Source organism: Calidris pugnax, unplaced genomic scaffold, assembly GCF_001431845.1.
Source record: "Calidris pugnax isolate Ruff unplaced genomic scaffold, ASM143184v1 scaffold183, whole genome shotgun sequence".
Taxonomy (NCBI): Eukaryota; Metazoa; Chordata; class Aves; order Charadriiformes; family Scolopacidae; genus Calidris; species Calidris pugnax.
Window position 1 is genome coordinate 1,722,919 of NW_015090930.1, and position 19,931 is coordinate 1,742,849.

The 19,931-nt window shown below is 49.5% G+C and overlaps 2 protein-coding genes across 2 annotated transcripts; both read right to left on the reverse strand.

Moving 5' to 3' along the window:
* Positions 1 to 14,386: 14,386 nt before the first annotated feature.
* On the reverse strand, positions 14,387 to 15,767 carry LOC106893526 (inositol 1,4,5-trisphosphate receptor-interacting protein-like 1). The gene has a single exon (XM_014951576.1). The coding sequence runs from the start codon at positions 15,765 to 15,767 to the stop codon at positions 14,586 to 14,588; it is 1,182 nt and encodes a 393-aa protein (XP_014807062.1). The 3' UTR covers positions 14,387 to 14,585.
* Positions 15,768 to 15,810: 43 nt separating this feature from the next.
* Positions 15,811 to 17,653, reverse strand: LOC106893567 (inositol 1,4,5-trisphosphate receptor-interacting protein-like 1). The gene has a single exon (XM_014951639.1). It carries the CDS (start codon positions 17,643 to 17,645, stop codon positions 16,254 to 16,256), a length of 1,392 nt encoding a protein of 463 aa, XP_014807125.1. The 5' UTR covers positions 17,646 to 17,653; the 3' UTR covers positions 15,811 to 16,253.
* Positions 17,654 to 19,931: the final 2,278 nt, after the last annotated feature.

Here is a 19,931-nt window from a genome sequence, read left to right on the forward strand (position 1 = left end):
GTTTTGTTTTGTTTTAAATCTCACTTCTGTGACAAGTCCTAATGCAGATTTGAATAAAACCAAAGAATCTTACACTAAACAATAAATCTGTCTCATGAAGTTTGAGGTTGTCTGTAAGTGTGTTTGGAAGGGGTTGTGCTTCAGGATGGCTGTGCTGAGTCAGCCACAGGGAAGTCCACAGCAAGGGTGATCTCACATGGCATCATGGACTTGCAGAGGGCTTGTGCTGGTTTCTGTTTGTTGGACATTTGGCTCCAAGCTGATATCAAATTTCTCCCAAGAACCAGTGTGCTCTCTCTTAAAAGGAAAAAAATGATACTAAATGTCATGATAACTGATGCTGTGTCTCTCTAATTAACTTACCTCTTTTTCCAACTCTTTCTCCTGTTTCCTCTTCCCTGAGACCTTCTCCTGCTGTTTACTGAGGCTATGTTAATGCAAGAGAAGAATAAACCTGCTAAAGCTGCATGAATCCCTTCGGGATTTCCCACTTTTGTCATAATCTGCTGGGTTGCAGGTGATAGAGACATGCTGGCAATGATGTCAGGGCCACTACGCTCACCCCCCGGTGGCTTCAAAAGTGGCATTTCCACATGAAAAAAAGAGACAAATGCAAACCACATGACTGGGGAAGGAGAGGATGTCAGATGGGGAAACAGAGCTGCCTCCTAAAGCACTCTGCAGGACTCTGCTCTCCTGCCTCTCCCCCAGACATACTGCGCCGGGGTCCAGATGTGGCCGGGATCTGGATGCCACCTGCCTCCCTCCTTCTTCCAAACCCCATGTTTGCAGAGGACACTTCCTCCAGCTGTCACCCCATCCTCACCAAAGGCTTTTCCCAGCAGAGAGGTGAAATGTGAAGGGTTTTTCTGGCTCTGAACGCATGCTGCAGTGGAGTGGCTTTCTCCGCTTGGTCTGAGCAGGTACGTGTCCCACCCCACCACCACTCTTGGTCATAACACCAAGGGGGTCTGCTTGACCTGAGTGAACAGGTTGAAGATGCCCCTCTGAGGGCATCCCTCTGAGGGAGCCCAGAGCAAAGAAACTTAAAGAAAAACATCACTGCAGAGGAAAAGGACATCCTGCTGTCTTCTTGTTTTCAAGATACCAGTAAGACTAGACGGAGGAGGGGACAGAAGTCGGAATGGCCTCTTGGGGTCTGTGTGTGTCACTGAAGTCACTGCAGAGCATCTGTTACCAGCAATGAGTTTCCTTTACCAAGCATCCTGGATCAAAACATCTGGGACATAGTGTCTGTTTATCCAGGATCCTGCTCCTGGGTTTAGCCCAGGTTTTAGCATCTTTCTTTACCTCCTCGGTTGGTCAATATTGTGCATTTTACTGGAAAAGCTGGGTGGGGGCTGGCAGATCTCGTATCAAACAAGATCTCAGTATTTCTTCTCAGTAGTACTGTAAAAGGGTTAAATCAGTACTTCAGCAATGGGCTCAAAGCTCACAGCAAAGAGACCTAACTGGGACGTGAAGAGAATTTTTTGGTCACTGAATTATTCTTATTGCTGCTGGATGGTTGAAGAGCCACAATCACAAAACCCAGCAGCGAGCACTGCAGACAGATTTAAGATACATCAGCTCCTGACCACAGCATTGTTTGGAGAAAAGGGGCTGTGCTTTCTTTTTCTTTTCTGAAGGAACACAGCGGACTGAGGAGATGGTAGAGCTGATTTGGTGTACCCCCAAACCACAGGTCATTATGGTGTCGTTTAGATTTGCAATCTCTTTTCTCCAGGAAAGAAGGAGTGTCCTAAGAGTTGTTACTTCAGTACAAACATTTTGCACAAAGTGTCTGGGCAGAACAGAGAGTCCAGGCTGTCAATGGCATCCATGGGCATAATAACCTTGCACGAGCAATGTAGTAAAGCCAACAGCTAAGCTATCTTACCCTTGAACACCTGCAGGGTCCCAGTACCCCTCATTATAACACATTCCCCTCCAGAGAGAAGATAAACAAAAAAAAAAAGTCATTTATATTATGTCCAGACTGGCACAGGAACACAGTACCCTACACTATTAATTGTGGGATTCTTTTTTTTCCCCACCATATAATACAGATTTTCCCCCAGATAACCAGATATCATTAGTTTGATTAATGTTACCACAGCTTGGAATATCTGGCTGGAAAGTTCAAACTGAGGCATTTGTCAGGAGAAAAAGATAAAGCACAGCTCAGACTTCTTTATTCATACCTGGGAATACGCTGGCCAGAGGGTTTCACTGGTGTTGAGCTGGACAACTAAGAAAAGGGCTGGGAGAGCAGAGCTGGAACTGCACTATACAGCCTGACTGATAATGTCAGAGCGGTTCAGCCATGCTCAGGGCTGATTGTATTTCAGTACCAAAACCCTAGGCTTTCTTCCTACACAAAGGTTGTCACATTTGCAGGGAGAACTGAGTCACACAGGCTGCCTCAGCCAGAGCTGTGCCCCTGCGCTGCTGGATGCGGAGGTGGTGGGATCGTGGACACTCATCCTCTTTGATTGCTTCAGAAGGAAAAGAAGCAGACGTAGAAGCTCCCAGTGGCTGGTTTATGAGTGGGCTGGTGCTCAGGGAACAAGCGTGTTGCTTAAGGACTAAGCATGTGCCTTGCCATGCAGAAGGAATCAGTTTTACTCTGCTTGGGGACATCAGCTTTTTCAGAAGAAACAGCAAACTGAGCTGCATCAGGAACCCTCCTAAGACCCTACTGGCTCCATAACAAAGAGGGGCATCTTGGAAAGAAGGGACATGAGAAAGTGAGGCTCAGTCCTGAAAAGAGGGCCAGAGACAGCACGCACTTATTGGTCACCTGGGTTTGGAGTCTCTGCCACCCCTTCAAGTTTGTCAATACTAAGGTCTAGGACAAGATATCTGCTGCCTCCTGGGATATGAGGGCTGCAACCAGAGCACTAATTGATATAGTCTGTGAGCTCAACATCAGAAATGTCAGAATAATGGCAGAAGGAGCAGAACAGTCACTTGGTCATCACACAGCTGGGGAAAGGGAGGAGAAGGCAGAGGAACCTATTTTCTTTCTTTTGGCACACTGGAAAGGTTAAAGGAGCTCTGTGTGGTTTTTAGTCCAGGGGGTCGTACAGAAGACAGGCCAGAGGAGGGGACATTAGGGGCTATTTGGGTTCTGGTGAGGGGATGGTCACTACAGATCCCCAAAAATAGGAACCCAAGAGGTGCTCTGCTCTCAGTGTAAGATGTGACCAGCAGTAGAGCCAGACCTTGCATGAAGGCAAATTCTCAGCTCTTAAGGGTGTCATCTGTTTAAAGATAGCAGAATAAGTAGGCTTTTCTTGGGAGAAATTAGGCCAATCTGGGCAGGTAAGTCCATCAGGAGATAGCACTGGTCTGGTTTGGCCTATTTTTTACAAAGTAGTGCCATTGCTGATAATGAAGAAGAAACAGCTGTTGGTTTTGTACAAAGGCAGATAAATAACCACTTCTCCATTGGTGCAATGGAAAGCTTGTAAACTTTATTTCTCATGGGATTTATGGGCCCTGTATTCTCCTTGGCCTGAAGAGACCTCCTTACTAATGCAGGCATTAGTTGTATGGGTCAAGTGGTCCCTAAATACCTGTTGAATATTTTGTTATTGACTTCTTACAGTGTCTTGTCAGATGAGACAGGTCTGAGCTGATAAACCAAGCTAAATAACTAGTTTCCAGTAACCCGCAAATGGAAGAATGACTTATTTGCTGCTCTTGCCTAAAAATGCCTTTGAAATGCCTTTGAATGTTTTCTCTGTGAACAGGCACCAAGCATTCAGCATTTGTTTAGGTGTAACTGATCAGGTGAGTTGTGAGGGTTTTTTTCTGGTTCCTGTCTCTAGAATGGGACAAGTATTTGTGTAAGAGCACAAGCGCACTCCCAATGCGTGTGTCAGTACTGCGATGTGTATGTGAACTCTGAATTCACAAACTGTTTTTTTTTTCCCTTTGCCATTTCAACAGCCGCTGTTTGCAAGCCTTTTAGCTCCCTAATAACCCAGACACCCGTCAAAATGAAGAACAAAAATGCTTGTGACTATTGTCGAAACAAGTTGTTTCACAAATCCAAATGCACCCAACACTTGCTTTGCGTTTTTCCCACTCCCCTCACACATTCTGCTTTCCAGGTCCACTTTTAGCAGCTCTGATATTGGGAACCTTTTCTCAGCTGCAAGTGTCAGCGATCAGCATCTAGTCTGTCCTAAAAAACGCAGCAAGATCTCGTCTGTCTTTCTTGCCAAGCACCATAAAGTTCATTGATGCTTTCTGTTGGAATTCCGTCTGCCAGGCAACCACACATCTTTTCCCTGTAGCGCTGCAGAGAGGGGGGGGTGACGGTGACAAACGCTTCTGCAGGCAGGATGGGAAGTGCCACGGAGGATTTTGCACAAGCACCAGAAGTGCAGAACCGTCTGTCTCCCTTTCTTCACACAAGTGAAGATCAAAATGGTTTTTTAATATTTTTTTTTTGGTTTTGTTGTTTTCCTAGGGAAGAAAAGTTAATCCTTTTAACTCTCTGCCAACCCTCCAAATCAGGAAACTTTGAGAGACTCCAAAATGAAGTCAAGGCAAGTTTAGAGATCTCTAACACCTACTGTTAGCAATTGTAAGCTGCCAAAGATTGATATTCTTTCCACTAAACAGGTTGGGTATAATGAAAACACAGGGTAATAAGATAGGAAACTGTTATCTAGTAGTACAAACTGTTAGATAAATCAATAAATTACAGACTCGGGAACTTCTGTAGGCTGAATTATTGCTGAATTACTTCTCTGGAGAACCACCTGCAATTTTAAAGTTCATTTACTGTTACAAGATATTGGGAAGCAGTCTGCAAGGAGAATGGAGCTACTTCATATATAACAGAAGGAAGTTAAAAGACAGAAAAGAAAAATTAAGGTTAGTGGAAGTACTGAGCAGTATGTATCTAATTTCTTGCATGGTGTGACCTCCAGTGTGAGTGCGAAAGTCAAGATTTGCAGAAGCAATTTGTGATTTTGGGGAGCTCATAGGAATTACCTTACGGGGTCTCATTTTCAGAAAACACTAAATAAAACTTTTGAAAAATTAAGCTCCCACAACAAGTGTCACAATGAACATCCAGCGTCACTAGTCATGCCTGTGACCTTGGCCTGGCCGCTGCCTGCAAGTGCAAGATCACTTTGAACTCCCCACCCGCTTCCCAGCTGGAGGATTAGATGGTGAAAAGAGCTGTAGTGAATGAAACAGTTCTTTGCTGCCAACCTGATTTTAACTATACAACATGTCCTAACCTTTAGAAAATGTATTTAGATTTAAAAATAATAGTGTGGTGGAGCATGGCAGGGGAAAATGTGTGCCTGAGCTCAAGAAGGGACAAAAGACATTTTCTCCAAGTGACGAGCAGATGTGGAAATGGCAATAACACACATGGGCTCTTGGAACAAAGGGATCATCCAGATGAAGAATATTCTGTTGCTGCAGTAGCTTAATCCTGTAATCCTTATGTGATGCTTTGATTACGGATTAATATGATACCAATGAGACCTTCATCACTTGTGGTACTAAGGTAAGATTAAGCAACCTGCTCAGAGTCATGGCAAATCTCTGGCAAGACTGGAGCTGACCCCACGTTTCCCAACTCTGTGATTTCACAAACTTCCAGGTAACAGCTTGTGCCTTTGTATCAGCCAAAGGGCTGTGAGAGGAAGGTGAGAGTGGAAGTGGAAGATCACATCCTCCAAATGGAAGATCACCTCCTCCAAGCAGTACATGCCAAGAAAGAAGAAGTCAGGCAAAAAAGCCAGGAGGCCTGCGTGGATGAACAAGGAGCTTCTGAACAAGCTCAAAAGCAAAAAAGGAAGTTGACCTCTCCAGCCAGCTGCCTCCAGATGTGGGGAGTGACTGACTTTGTTTTATGTGGCAGATATGATGCAACTATGAGCTGGTATAATTGCAAATTTCCATATGGCCAAGCTCCTTGTTTGAAAATGGCATCAAAAGGAAAAGATAAAAAAATTCAGAACCATGTGGAAGGAAAAGGAAACATCTATTTGGAGCAGATCTGCCTTCGGGGGAGCAGCTGGGCTGAACCCCAGTCTTGCACCAGCTGATGATTTTGCCCCAGATCCCTTCACCTTGCAGCCAGCTGCTTGCCACCCGCAGTGCTCTCCAAGCAGCTCTGTTTGTTTGCTATCATCCCCACACCTTTTTGTGAGTGTCGTGGTTTGTTTTGCTCTTTTTCAGCATTACCTGGTAGTTTTCTGCTCTGGGCTGAGGAGCATCTTGATGCAAATGTGAAGCCAGAAGTTTTGACACATCATGGATGCTGACTGAAAGAAAGCTGAATCAATAAGAAGAAATAAACATGAGACAAGAGTTTTGTCACACTACAAAATTAACTTTCCATCACCCTCTGATAGCTGAGATTTTCTTTTGGCTTCTCCCATAAATCTGTGGCATTAAGCATATCAGAAGGGCCACCTGAGATCCAGGTAACCTAGGATTTTTTTTTTCTCTCAAAAAGTGGCTGAGAGTGTATGCCAGAGAAGCAATAAGAGGGCAGCAAGTGTACAGTGACAATCTCTACCTCTGGAGATCTAAAGCCTTATGAGACACAGTCCCCTGCCTGCCTATGACCAGCCACGTGCCTTTAAGAGATGCCCAACCCCTTCTTTTGGTGATTCTCCTAGAAGCAGCCAAAAAGTCCTCACAGACCCCAAGGCCAGCATCCTCATCCTCACTGGCTAGGGATTCCCATGAGTTGCCTGAATATTATCATAGGATCATTTAGGTTGGAAAAGACCTTTAAGATCATCCAGTCCAACCATAAACCTAACATGGCCAAGTCTACCACTAAACTGTGTCCCTAAGTGTCACACCTACACGTTTTTTAAATACCTCCAGGGATGGTGACTCAGCCACTTCCCTGGGCAGACTGTTCCATAGTCTTCATAACCACTGTAAGGGGTCTTACTGTTGCTGAAAGCTCTTGGGGGGCAGTATTCATGTGCTGACTTCCATCACTGAAGTGGAAAGTCTCCCGGGTGGGGGCAATTTTTTCAGGGTGTTTATAAAGGGCATAGCACATGATAATGCACAGGTGCAAAGCATTGTGGCTTCTGGTTTCAAGTCCTGGGCTGAAGAGGTCTAAACCACCCCTACACTGCTGATTTTCCTGGGAAATGCTTTTGGATAGCTCAGCATTTACTTCACATGACCTGACTGTGTGGCCGGACTTCAGGATGCTTCTCCAGAGATGTCTTCTTATTCTAGACCGAGCTTCATCTGCATCCACAAAAAGCTTCACCAGCGGAAGGAGTCTGAGGCCATGAAAAAGGCTGGTGGCCCAGGGAGTGCTGTGCAAACCTCCCAGGGAGCAGTGAGTTCAGTGGTGGCACCGGCAGGCTTTGGAGGAAAAGAATCACAGAATCACTGAATCCTCATGGTTGGAAGGGACCTTTGAGATCATCAAATCCAACCACAAAAAAACCAAAACCAACCAACCGACCAACCAAAAAAAACCCCACCACCCTCACAAACAAACCACAAACAGACACAAACCAACAATCTCAGCCACTAGAGCATGCCCTGAAGTGCCACGTCTACACGTTTCTTAAGTACCTCCAGGGATGGCGACTCTACCACCTCCCTGGGCAGGCTGTTCCAGTTGTTAAGCACCAGAAAGGAAGGTCACTCCGACAGGGGACCCCACAGGACTCTGACATGTCCCCCATTTCGGGAACCCCTCCCACTGGCCAGTAGCCATGCCTCGGCTCCTTTCCAGAGCTACCACCTCTCAGCAGGGGCAATTTGTACAAAGCCCGAAGGGAGATGGGAAGCTCTGTAAATCCTCCTGCCCAGACTGCTTCCGTTGATCAGTAGCAGGGTGCTTTGTACGCCCTGATATCAATGTGATGGATGTTGTGCTGACTTCTGCACTGTGTGTGCCGGTGAACCAAATATTGTCTGCTGGAAAGTAAATAACAGCAGATGAGCAAATGGGGCTGTGATGACATTTCAGTGCCCGTAATGTTTCCATCCACAAAATGCAGCAGTTATGCATCATTTTAACGGCAGGAATAGATAAGCAGTCAGCTATCCATATCCGGAAAATCAAAAAGGAAAGCAACATTAGAGGAAATAGATAGGCAGTGGGTGTTCGAGGGCAATGAGTCATCCTTGTCACAAATATGGCTCAGAATGAGGAATACTAATAATTAGGCAACATATTTCAAAAGTTCAGTTCTTTCCTCCTTTCCCAAATTATCTTTATGCCCTGGGGATATTTCAGAATGACAATGTCTGCGATAGGAGGTAGACATGAAGAAAATCCACCACGGGAAGAAATGACCAAATAGTAGAGAAAAATAAAGCCGAGCTGTAAAGCTTCTTTTTCTGAAACTCAAGTGGCTCCTGCAGAGGAAAACGGCATGATGCTGGTCAGCCAACAGAACAAACACACCAGAGGGAAGGACCTCAGCACTTCCCCTCAGACTGAAGACACCTATGGCCACGGATCTCGGCACTTGCAGTAAACAGCAATAGCACCTGCTTTTTCCCTTTCCCCGTGATACTCATTCCCCCGAGCTTGCTCTGTTCTAGTGCTGTTCAGTGAATGAAGAGTCCTTCTCTCCCCTGGGAGGAAGGCATGTGCCTCCCATTTTGGTACGCTAGCTCTTTCCCAGAAGTGGGACCACTCAAAGCTCATGCCTTCTGCTTTGCTGGAGCTGCCTTGCATTGGAAGCAACGAGGGTTTTGACCCAAAATCAGGCTAGGTCGTACCCTAGCCTAAATCTTGGAGCTGAAATTTCCAAGGGACAGATATGGACAAAGAATACAGATTCCAATTTGAATCCAAATGCTCTGGCTTCCCGGAGATTGGAAGCAGAGATAAGTGACAAGTTCTGTCTTCATTTATGAGTATTTCTAGGAGAAAAGTCTCTTTGGACCCTTAATGTCTTTGAGCATGACACAGTTAACAGGTAGTCCTAGAAGCTACGAATCACAGAGATGTTTGGGCCTGTGCCAGGGAGAGACTAATCCCTTTATGAACTGGAATAAGCCTTAAACCAGCAAACGTGAGTTATTGTGAAACCGCAGGGCTGCGGTGTCAAACCCGTTCGTTTCCCTCCTTCCCTCGGCTGCAGAGCTCTGATTGCAGCAGCCCGACTTCAAACACTGACAAATGTCATCGCTGACACTGCTATGTTGGGTGCACACCATCATTATAATCTGTATGCATTTAGCCGTCCCAGCATGATAACAGGATGATTAGGAGAATAGTTGGAGAGTAAATTAAAAACTCACAGCAGTTTCCTGTGTGAAGCTACTAACTTACAGGCATATTTTTTCACTGCATTACTGAAAAATGCCATTAGTTATACCTGTGAATACATGTTAGATTTAAACCCCTGGTGAGAATTTTTATTAACATACAAATATGTTAGGGCTCTTGTGCTGCTTAAAATGTAATTAACCATCTTCTGAAGATTAAGGGTGAGTAGTCATAAAAGAACTGCACTCTTGTGCATTTAATTCTTCTAATCTGCTTTATGTTGATGTTAGTGTGGAAGAATAATTGCTAGTTTGCCTTAATAGTTTGGGTTTGTGCTGTAGGAATAAATTTTTATTGGGTGTATTTCTAAACTTCAAATTTGGTAGGTTTGCACTGACGGAAGATGAAGAAGTGCACTGAGATATTAGAAAAAAATTGCTTCTTTTCGTCTTCTGCTGCTGTTTCTGATGCCCTGTGGTGTTAAAGCTCTGTTTCAGACAGCTTCACTCAGCTGACAGAAAAGAAGACGGGGCAAACACACCCAGTGAACAACAAAGGTAAGAACAATAAACTTTAAGCAATCTCTTCATTCTAATTTAAACACATGACATGTTGACCAAGTCACGTGGGGATCTGACGAGATTTTTCCAAGAAGCATGTGAAAACTGGACAAAACAAAGCAGAGAGAAAGACCTCTGAGTTGCAGTATGGCAGCTGAGTTTGTGAAATGCACTCTATAAAAAGAAATTAATGATTTTATGTTGTCATTAAAACATGCTATTGGAGTAGTCCATCCTCCCAGGGCTGTCACAGTCCTCATGCAACGGTGGTGAGGTTTGTTTGAAAAGAGGTTAAAACCTTCAGGGATGCAGAGTACTGCTCTGTAGAGGTATTTCCTTCCTAGCAACATGATCCATAAAACCATTAGGTAACTCAGGCAGCTTCACAGAAATAGTCTTTTTCGCCCCTCCCTCTCTTCTTGCAAACTAAGAAGAAGTAAAGGGAGAAGAGTGAAGACTGTGGGCTGAAGGCATTTGCTGATAGTCAAGGCTGCATGACTTCACGCTGAAGTAATGCAATAAGCCTGCAGCCTGTTCCCAGGGGAGTCAGTGGGGCCGGAACCCCTATGGAAAAAACACGGGCTGAAGATCCCATGCCTCTCCTGCTTTTGTGGAGGGCACAATGGGGATGGAGCTTGGCTGGTGCTCCATGAAGACCACCAGAGCAGGGAGTCTCCTCCTCACTTGAAGTGGGCAGGGGCTCTGCAAGGTCTTGGGGGAAAAGCGGTTTCCAGCAGCAATTTCAGCAATTGGAAAACAATTGTAAAATAATTCCCCGATACTTTTTTCAAAAGTAATTTATTTTAGTGAGGTCCCTTAGCATTCAGTTCTCAGTGGGGCCAGCATCACCTTGCAGCAGACTGTTGTGGTCAAATGGACCCTGCTGTAGGGGAGATGGGTGACGGTGTGACGGGAGGGAGCAGTGACACACAGCCCGAGAAGAGCTCCACAGCTGCTTTGTGCTTGTTTTCATTATTTCTGAGTGAATACGCAGGCTTTATTGAAAGTAGCTTGTTTTCATTACAGCTTCATTTTGGCAGGCGTGACAGCCAGCGCGGTGGGTTGCTCCGGGCCCTTCATCACGCTGAGCTCTTGAAGCAAAGCTGCTCTCCCCAGTTCCCTGTAAAAGAGGTGGCCACCACACTCCTTGTGGCCACTGGTGGCCAGAAGTCCCTTCCAACCCCATATCATTCTGTGATTCTGTGAAATACCAAACGTTGTTAAAGCATGAAGACTGTTTCAGACACGTGTGACATTTTGTCCCAAGCTGGTATCCCCCAGTGCCCGTCTGGACAAGTTCCTGTGCAACCTGCTCTGGGTGGACCTTCTTTGGCAGGGGGGTTGGATTAGATGATCTCCAGAGGTCCCTTCCAACCCCATGGGATTCTGTGACTGCATCTGTTTCGGTAGGTGCCAGCAGCACCAGCACAGGGTGGAAAGGTGCTGTCACATCAGAGCAGGCTTTAGCCAGATGCCCATCATGGCTTGAAACTAGATTTTTCAGAGATACATTAAATAGTTTACATCTTAAAATCCTACTGAAATTGCACAAGAGTTAAATGTTCAAGCCCCCTAGGATTTCTGAACAGGTGGAATATATATATTGAAGCCAAAGGAAAGGACACGAGACTCCCATCCCCAGCTCTGTTTAAGGTCCACTAGTGTGAATAATATTGGATAAAGTGAAGTTGAGAACCTGATTAATTCTGCCTGCCATTCAAGATCACACTAAATAAGACATGAGACTCCAGACAGAAAGCCAGCCATTCTTCTGTTCTAACAGTTTGCTGTCAATGCAGGACAATAAAATATGAATATTTTAGATCCATAATGCATACAAATAGGAAATAGGACCTGTATTGTGCTTCACATGCATGGCTAGCTCAGTAATGTTAATGTGATTATCTCACTGAACTTTTGTGCCATAGCTTAAGGGTAGCTTTGTCTTGCTTCGCTGAGATACATGCATTTGTTTCTTCTACACACAGGTCTATAGTCCCTTTGAAGCCTGTAGAAATAAGAAAGCCTGATTTTCTTCACCTGTCACAAGGTAGCATCCTTCCTTGGCATTGCTTGACGGTAGCACAGCTTGAATGAAATTTCTACAGGTTCCCACCAAACTATCTAAATGTCTTCAGGTTGCTTTCCAGCTAGAAGCATGGGAAAACCCCACAAACTTTTAAAAGTATTGTGTCTGTAATGGGGAGATAAGGAGGATAATAAAAAACAAGAAGTGCTCAAATGTGCAAAAGAAGTGCAAAAGTCCCCTCCCAAATGAAAAATAGTTTTGGGGTTGGACTATTTTGGTCAGAGCTTAGTTTTGGTGGGAAATTACTCAGTTATTCGCCCATGGAATCCATTTACCTGTGCCACTCAGCCCTGCCAACACAGCCATAGCATGCACCCAAGGCAGGGTTGCAAAAAGCAAATCTGGGCAGAGCCAGACAGCAAGGGAGGCTTTACAGGCCAGAAAACAGAAATCTGGGATGCATAGGGAACAGCAGCTGAGGAGCAAGAGAAGGCTGTTCTAAAAGACTTCCAAGGAGAAGCTGGGACAGGATTAGTGGTTTGATAGTGACACTGTCTCACCTGCAGTCTCTTTAGGGAGGTCACGATGTGAATGATGCATCAAAGTCCTGCATCGATTGAATGCATCGATTCTTACTGCATTGAAGTCCTGGGGGTGAAGGCCTCCAGCTCATGTTGGAATACTGTACTGAGGCCCTAATCCTGGCTCTACTCTTCCAGTTTTTGACATTTAATCTTCCGGAACATTCACACCACATAATCTGTTTCCTTATCCAATTTGTCAAACTCCTCTAAAAATGAACTAGGCTTTTACTCCATCGACTTCTACTAGTTTTCCCCAGCAGTGATACCTGCTGATCTTCACTTGTACTCGCTTGGTGAGAAATTCCACTCTGTCAAAATTACACAGTGGGGAAGAGGAGGTGGACAACACGTCCCCTCCTGGGTGCACCGCAGGGGAGGATCGTGGTGTTCAGGTGGGTTTCCTCAACCAGGGGAACCTCAGGGGAGCAGAAAGACCCTCCGGCAGCACACAGTGCACCCCAGGGCTGCAGTGTACAGTGGGGGGTTCCCCAACCACAGACATCTCAGAGACCTGCCAGGAGCCTGCAGCTTGTGTGACAGCAGCTGATGAGACCTGGATGGGGCCAGGAGGAACCATGGCCTAGTTCTGCCCCCTCAAAACACCCTATACAATAGGCTGTGCAAGTGGAACCAAACAACAATGAGGATGATGGTTCATCAAGGTTGGAGGTGTCTCCAAGGTGAAGTCAGCCTACGCCCTGCATCAAAAACACTTCCATTAAGAAGAGAGTGCAGGTTATTGTTTAAAAGATGGCAGGCTGAGGGAAGACCTTGTTAATGCTGACAAGTATCTAAAGGGTGGGTTGAAGGAGGATGGAGCCGGACTCTTTTCAGTGGTTTCCAGTGACAGGACAAGGGGCAATGGGCACAAATTTCCTTTTTATTTCCCTTTTTACGCTGTCATTTTGGGTGGCTGAGTACAAGATGAAGACTGCAGTTTTAATGGGCCCTAGACTGAGCCTTGAAGACTTTCAAAGGTGTATTATACCTCTGCTCCCCTCAGGTCTCACTGAAGTCCCTTCCTTTACAGCAGTGCCACACAGGATTTAGATGCCAGTCCTGTCTTGGCCGGCTTTACTGGTGGGCCACAGGTCCATCACAGTGGCCTTCAGGGCATGGGTGGAAAATCCTATGCCAATCAGGATCCAGGTGCAGAGCTGCAGGCATTTGAGGTGGAAGCTGCCATGTGGGACATGCCTGTCCAAGTGCCTGAGGGACTGCACCTCTGCCAGAGCACAGCTCTGTGGCCACCTCATGGTGCTGGTAACATTGGCCTCTGCCTAATACATACTCAGGAGGGTGCCCAGCCACACTCCAGACATCACCTCAAATGGAGAGGGATTTGTTGCAGGTGTTGGTAGGCCTGAGCTTGCAGAAGAGAGTGGGGGGCCATCACTGTTAGCTGCCAATTGGATGACTGACCAGCCAGGAACTAGAGGAGGGAGCTTTTGCTTCCCAGACATGCCTGACAGAGCCCTGGCAGCCAGGTGGGCTCTCACATTGCATCCCACAGAGTAGCACTGCCACCTCCATAGATGGGCCAATCCCAGCCTCTCCTGTGTGGCTTTCCACCTACAAAAGCACTGCAACTAAAACAAGGTGGGCAAACCCATTGCTTTGTGCTGCCTTGGTCTCAAGGCCAGGTCTTCAAGGGTCCCTGCACTGGCTAATACTGACCCAGGGGACACAACCCTTGCAGCCAAAGGCAGTTAGACTCAAGCTGCCAGTATGTAGTCGGGGGTTGTGCATCCAGCTCCACACACAAAGAAGGGAGTGCTGATCAGGGAAACTCTTTTCACACCACAGCCTGATACACCCCAGAGCAAGAAGTGAAATACAGAGATGTGGAAGGTGATGGTTTATTCTCATTGCCACAACACAGCAACATGGACAGGAGGGGGAGCCTTAGCTACAGAATCTGAGAAACCATAGCCCACCATGTCAGCTCTTCATCAAACGCTCCTCGACTCTGGGGCATCTGAGCAGTCAGCACCCTGCGCCCAAGTTCTGCAAAAAACCTGATGCAGACACTTGCCCTTTGTTCAAACACAGGCAGATTATTGACAACTTTGCACAAAGGGAAGGACTCAGAAGGAATGAACTCTCTCTCTTTGGCACTCACTCTCTGGCCACCTCGTGCTGCTGGTAACACGGACTTCTGCCTACTCCATGGTTACAAATGTGTTGCCCACCTTCACTGCCAAGATCAGCTCAACGTAGAGGAATGTCCCAACGCTGTTGGTCAGCTTGAACTTGCAGAACCGTGTGGAGGGCAACACGGTGAGTCTGCACAGGATGTCCTCAAAGAGATCAACGCTGGCTGCTGTCATCAGCCCCTGGAGCCAGAAGGCAGTTTTCTGCATGTCGAGGTATGAGCCGATGCAGAGGGTTTGTAGGAGGTTGGCTTCCTGCCTGGTCATCAGCTCGTCCTCAGGGTGGTGGAGGAAGCAGAGCATGTCCCCCAGCCGCCGATGCCTTTGGCATGTGCACTCCAGCGTGACAAGCAGGCGGCTGTCCCTCACCGGGTTGTCCCCTTTGCTGTCCCGCTTGAGGTGGAAGGAGTGCCCAGGGGGTGGCTTCAGGGGCACAAGCAGGCGGTAGACAAAGTCTTCACTGAGAGCCTGGGCTCCTGCAAAGCCACCCATGCTGACAGCTGGCTGCAGCCATGGCATGAAGCTGTTGCTGGAGAGGATACGGCAGACACAGAGGAGGTCATTCACAAGCTCTTCCAACATCGTGCCTACTCCTTCTTCCCTGTCTGGCTGGGGCCACAACGGGTGCTCATCAAGAAATCGGTACATATCTAATGGCTCGTCCTCCTCTTCTTCCTCCTCCTCCTCGACTTCCTTCTCCTCATGGCTTCTATTCCTCAGCCACCAGCAGAGCCCGAGGAACAGCACTAGGACTCCAGCGACTGCCCAGAACTGCCAGTGCTGCAAGGCAGCCAAGAGCAGGGCTCCCGGGGCAGAGGTGCTCTGCTCCTGGCTCCTCTGCTCCAGCTCCACCATCAGCTGAGCCATCTCCTGGTTGAGATGCTCCTCCCGGAGCCGCATGTGCTCGTGTGTGGCCTCCTCCAGCTCTTTGCCGACCACCGGCAGGCGCAGGAAGAAGCTCAGCAGAACCAAGACGCGGACCGTCATCGAAGCCATGGCCTTGAAGCGCACTCGCCGGTGGCCCAGGCCGTACTGGGGCAGCTGCCTGCTGGCGCCCTTTATAAAGCCCCCCCCATTGTGATGCGTCCCCTGGGGTGTCCCAGGCGATGGAGACCGTTGGGAGGAGGCGGCTGCTGCTCTTGGCTGAGGGCTGCTGCGTGGGGATTTCCCTTTCCTTTCTGTGCCCCGCATTCTCCCCTCTTTCTCCCTGCGGGATGAGGTTGGGTGGATGCCATCAGCTCCCAGCAGACCCGGCTTCTCCAAGGTCGATCCATGGTCACAGAAGCCAAAACCTTGAGTAGCAGCTGTGCAGCCAGGCATTCACCTGCTCAGTTTGTCTCCCCCTTGCTGAGCCCCTTCTCTGACTGGGAACGTAGAGGAGAACACCACCTGTGCTCCTCATCCTTCAAACATTGCTCTGAGGGACAGACGGTCTCTGTGCATGGTTAGAAGTGGTCTAAACGCTCCCCGGCTCTGGGGCAGCTGAGCAGTCAGCACCCAATGCCAGTGTTCCCCCAAAATCTGATGCACGCACACTCAGAGGTGCAACTTTTGTTCAAACAAACCAAGTTTATTGACAACTATGTACAGAGTGAAAGTCCCAGAAGGAGTGGACTCTCTTGAAGACGCGGGGCAGCCGAGGGGACACAGGCACGGCTCTGTCCATGAAGACCTCTTTCAGACTCCATAGAAGAGCAGTCTTCTGAGCTGAGCTTGCACTTCCTCAAGCTCACGCAGTGCCTTGGCGTGGGCAGCTGGATCCTGCACCAGGCACTGGAAGAGGTTGAGGGGCTCAGCCGCCTGGAAGGCTGGGGGCAAGGCGATGTCCTCGGGCATGTTCTCATTGCCAAGGAAGAAGTGGTCGAGGCGTTTCTCCTCCAAGCACTTGCGCAGGTCCCACATGATATCCTGCATCCGCGAGACGAATTCCCTCCTTGTCCAGCTTGCCGGGGGCAGAGTGTTGAGGAGGTGCATCCCAACGGTCTTCAAGGTGCCGGTGGAAAAGCTTGTGCTCTCCAGGATGCCGGCGCAGAGCTGCAGGCATGTGAGGTGGAAGGTGTCCTGCGGGGCCTGCTTGGCCACGTGCCTGAAGAACTTGGCCTCGGCCACGGCATAGCTCTCTGCCCACGTTGTGCCCGGGATGAAGCAGCCGGGGTGCTCTGCAACCTGGCTGCTCAGGAAGATGTCCGAGTCGCCTTGCTGCACCCCGAACATCAGCTCCACCAAGAGGGATCTCCCGCAGGCATTGGTCAGCTGCAGCTTGCAGGAGCGGCGGGAAGGCAGCACCTTCATGCTGTAGTGATGCCACTGAGCCATCTCCCCCCAGGCTGAGCTCACCAAGGTCTGGAACCAGTGGGCAATTTTCTGCACGTCCAGGTAGAAGCCTGGACGTGCAGCGCTGCTGCAGAGGTCGTTTAGGAGGTTGGAATCCTGATTTGTCCTCAGCGCCTCCTCGGGCTGGTGCACGAAGCAGAGCATGTTCTCCACACCTTGGCCCCTCATGCAGGTGCATTCCAGCTGAACACGGATGCAGTTCTTTGCCAGCATCTTCTCCGCAGAGGCCTGCTCCAGATGGAACGTGTGCCCACGGGGAGGCTTCAGGGGCACAAGCAGGCGGTAGACCGCATCATGCCCCCGGGGATCCCAACCTTCAAAGGCGCTGCCCACCCCGATGGCTGGCTCCAGCACCGGGAAGAAACTGTTGGCCAAGCGCGCTTGGAAGACGCCAAGGAGGTTGCTCACCAGATCTTCCGCCACCTGGCGCTTGTAGGCCACGCTCTTCATTGCCCCATGGACGCGCTTTGCAAAAGTCCTGACCAGACGCCCCTCATCATCAGAGTCCTCTCCTTCGCCTGCTTCTTCCTCGTCCTCTCGGCTGCCGCAGGAGGTGGTCTCCTCTTTACAGCCGCTCTCTGGCTGACGGCTCCTTTTCCTCAGCCACCAGCAGAGCCCAAGGAGCAGCACTAGGACTCCAGCGACCACCCAGAACAGCCAGTGCTGCAAGGCAGCCAAGAGCAGGGCTCCCAGGGCAGAGGTGCTCTGCTCCAGCTCCTCCATCAGCTGAGTCATCTCCTGGTTGAGATGCTCCTCCCTGAGCTGCATGTGCTTGTGCATGGCCTCCTCCAGCTCTTTGCCGACCATCGCCAGGCACAGGAAGAAGCTCAGCAGAACCAAGACGCGGACCGTCATCGAAGCCATGGCCTTGAAGCGCACTCGCTGGTGGCCCAGGCCGTACTGGGGCAGCTGCCTGCTGGCGCCCTTTATAAAGCCCCTCCCATTGTGACGCGTCCCCTGGGGTGTCCCAGGCGATGGAGGGCATCACGGGCACGTGGCAACCGGCCATGCCCTTCGGCCCCGCCCCGGCTCAGCCAGAGCCTTTGAGAGAGTGTTCTAAGAAGATGTGATGGCAAGGTGCCCTTGGTTAGTCACTGCCTGGAGGACAGGGTCAGGCAGAAGTGTGCGGGACACCTTTTCCCCTTGAGTCCCGAGGGTCAGAGAGGACCACCTTGCTTTCTACGCTCCTTCCCAGAGAGGAGTCTCGGGGCGGCTGGAGCCAATCCTAGTGCCAGACTTGGTCAAGGCTTTGTGTCTGAAGGATTAGATCTGTGCAATCAATCCTTGTAGCGTATGAAGGCACGGACCCCGGTCGGTGATACAACCAGAATCGTTTATTATAACCAACAGGCAGCTTCCATAGTACCAGTGTGTATTCTTTCCCAACCGACACTCCCCTGCAACCCCCAACTGCCAGGCGGGTGGGATTCCCCTCCATCAGTCAGGGGCGCCAGGCGTTGCTTACAGGTCCCCTTTACAGGTCCGGAGATGCTTATGGGCCATCTTCTGCCATTGTTCCTGCTTCTTCTCCTGGTCTCTGCTTCTTCCACAGTCCTGTTAACCCCTTGTTCTCCCACAAATCCTCTCTGTCACTGAGCTGAGGTTTCACAGTATAACATGCTCTTAGTCACTGGCCGAGGGTCTGTTGCGCCAAGGAATCTCTGAATCTTGAGAAGGAATCTGGAGGGGCGTCCCTGCTCAAGGTAGCTCGCTGCTGCTGCTGCTGCTGGAGAGCTCCCAGGGCTCTTGGGCTGTTGACTATCTAGGGGGGTAAGATGGTTGACTTCTAGTCATATTTGCATATTGACCACAGTAGCAGCATTGCTCACGTTCCCCCTTGGGTGATGTGTCGTTAGCTGATTCCCAACACCGCCTTGGAGCTCCAGATGCCGCCCTCAGGACCAGATGCAGCCCTTGTGACCCGCCACGGGTGGTTATGGCTTGGGCAGGGATAGGGGAGATAAAGGTCAGGTTGGTACCTCAGGGGGAGCACAGCATCACAGCAGCACCCCCAAACCTCACCAAACATCAAAGGGGGCCTTGTGGCCCGTGGATGCTTTGTTGCTCCTTGAGGTGCCACCCCGTGGGATGGAATGGGCTGCCTTGGCGCTGGCCTCTGAGCTTGTGGTGGTGGGTGTACTTGGTGCCTTCCTGATGGAGATGGGTGGGTGGTGGTGTCTATCCTGGCGGGCGGATGGGGCCTGTCCACGGCAGGATCTCTGCTCCTGCCTTGCCAAAGCCGCTCTCTGGCTGACGGCTTCCAAGGAGACATTTCCCAAGGGCGATGCTGGGGATGCAGGTGGAGATTTCGCAGGGGGCAACTCCTACTGCTGATAGAGCACCAACTTCTCCATGTCTGGCACGTCCTGTTCTGAGGTACCTACTCCCTGAGGAGTGCCTGGGATGGGCAGGAGCTCTGCCTGGAGCCCAGTGAAGACACCGAGGCGCATCAGCGGTCCCTCTCGCTCGGTCCCTGCCCAACCAGAGCTGCCAGGGAGTTTCTCGGCCCGGGTCAAATCGCCACCATGGTCATGATGGCGTGAAGGGAAAGCAGTGTGAAAATCATCTTTGTAGCCACCATGGTCTTCACCGGCTGGGGTGCGCTGGGGAGACCATTGGGAGGAGGAGGCTGCTGCTCTTGGCTGAGGGCTGCTGCGTGGGGATTTCCCTTTCCTTTCTGTGCCCCGCATTCTCCCCTCTTTCTCCCTGCGGGATGAGGTTGGGTGGATGCCATCAGCTCCCAGCGGACCCGGCTTCTCCAAGGTCAATCCATGGTCACAGAAGCCAAAACCTTGAGTAGCAGCTGTGCAGCCAGGCATTCACCTGCTCAGTTTGTCTCCTCCTTGCTGAGCCCCTTCTCTGACTGGGAACGTAGAGGCGAACACCACTTGTGTAAGATGGTTGACCTCGACTCATATTTGCATATTAACCACAGTAGCAGCATTGCTCAAGCTCCCCCTTAGCTACTGTGTGGTTTCCTGATTCCCAGAACCGCCTTGCACCTCCTCTGAGGATCCTTCC

Coding starts and splice junctions, on each gene's coding strand:
- LOC106893526 (XM_014951576.1), bottom strand. CDS start 15,767: ATGCGGGGCACAGAAAGGAAAGGGAAATCCCCACGCAGCAGCCCTCAG.
- LOC106893567 (XM_014951639.1), bottom strand. CDS start 17,645: ATGACTCAGCTGATGGAGGAGCTGGAGCAGAGCACCTCTGCCCTGGGA.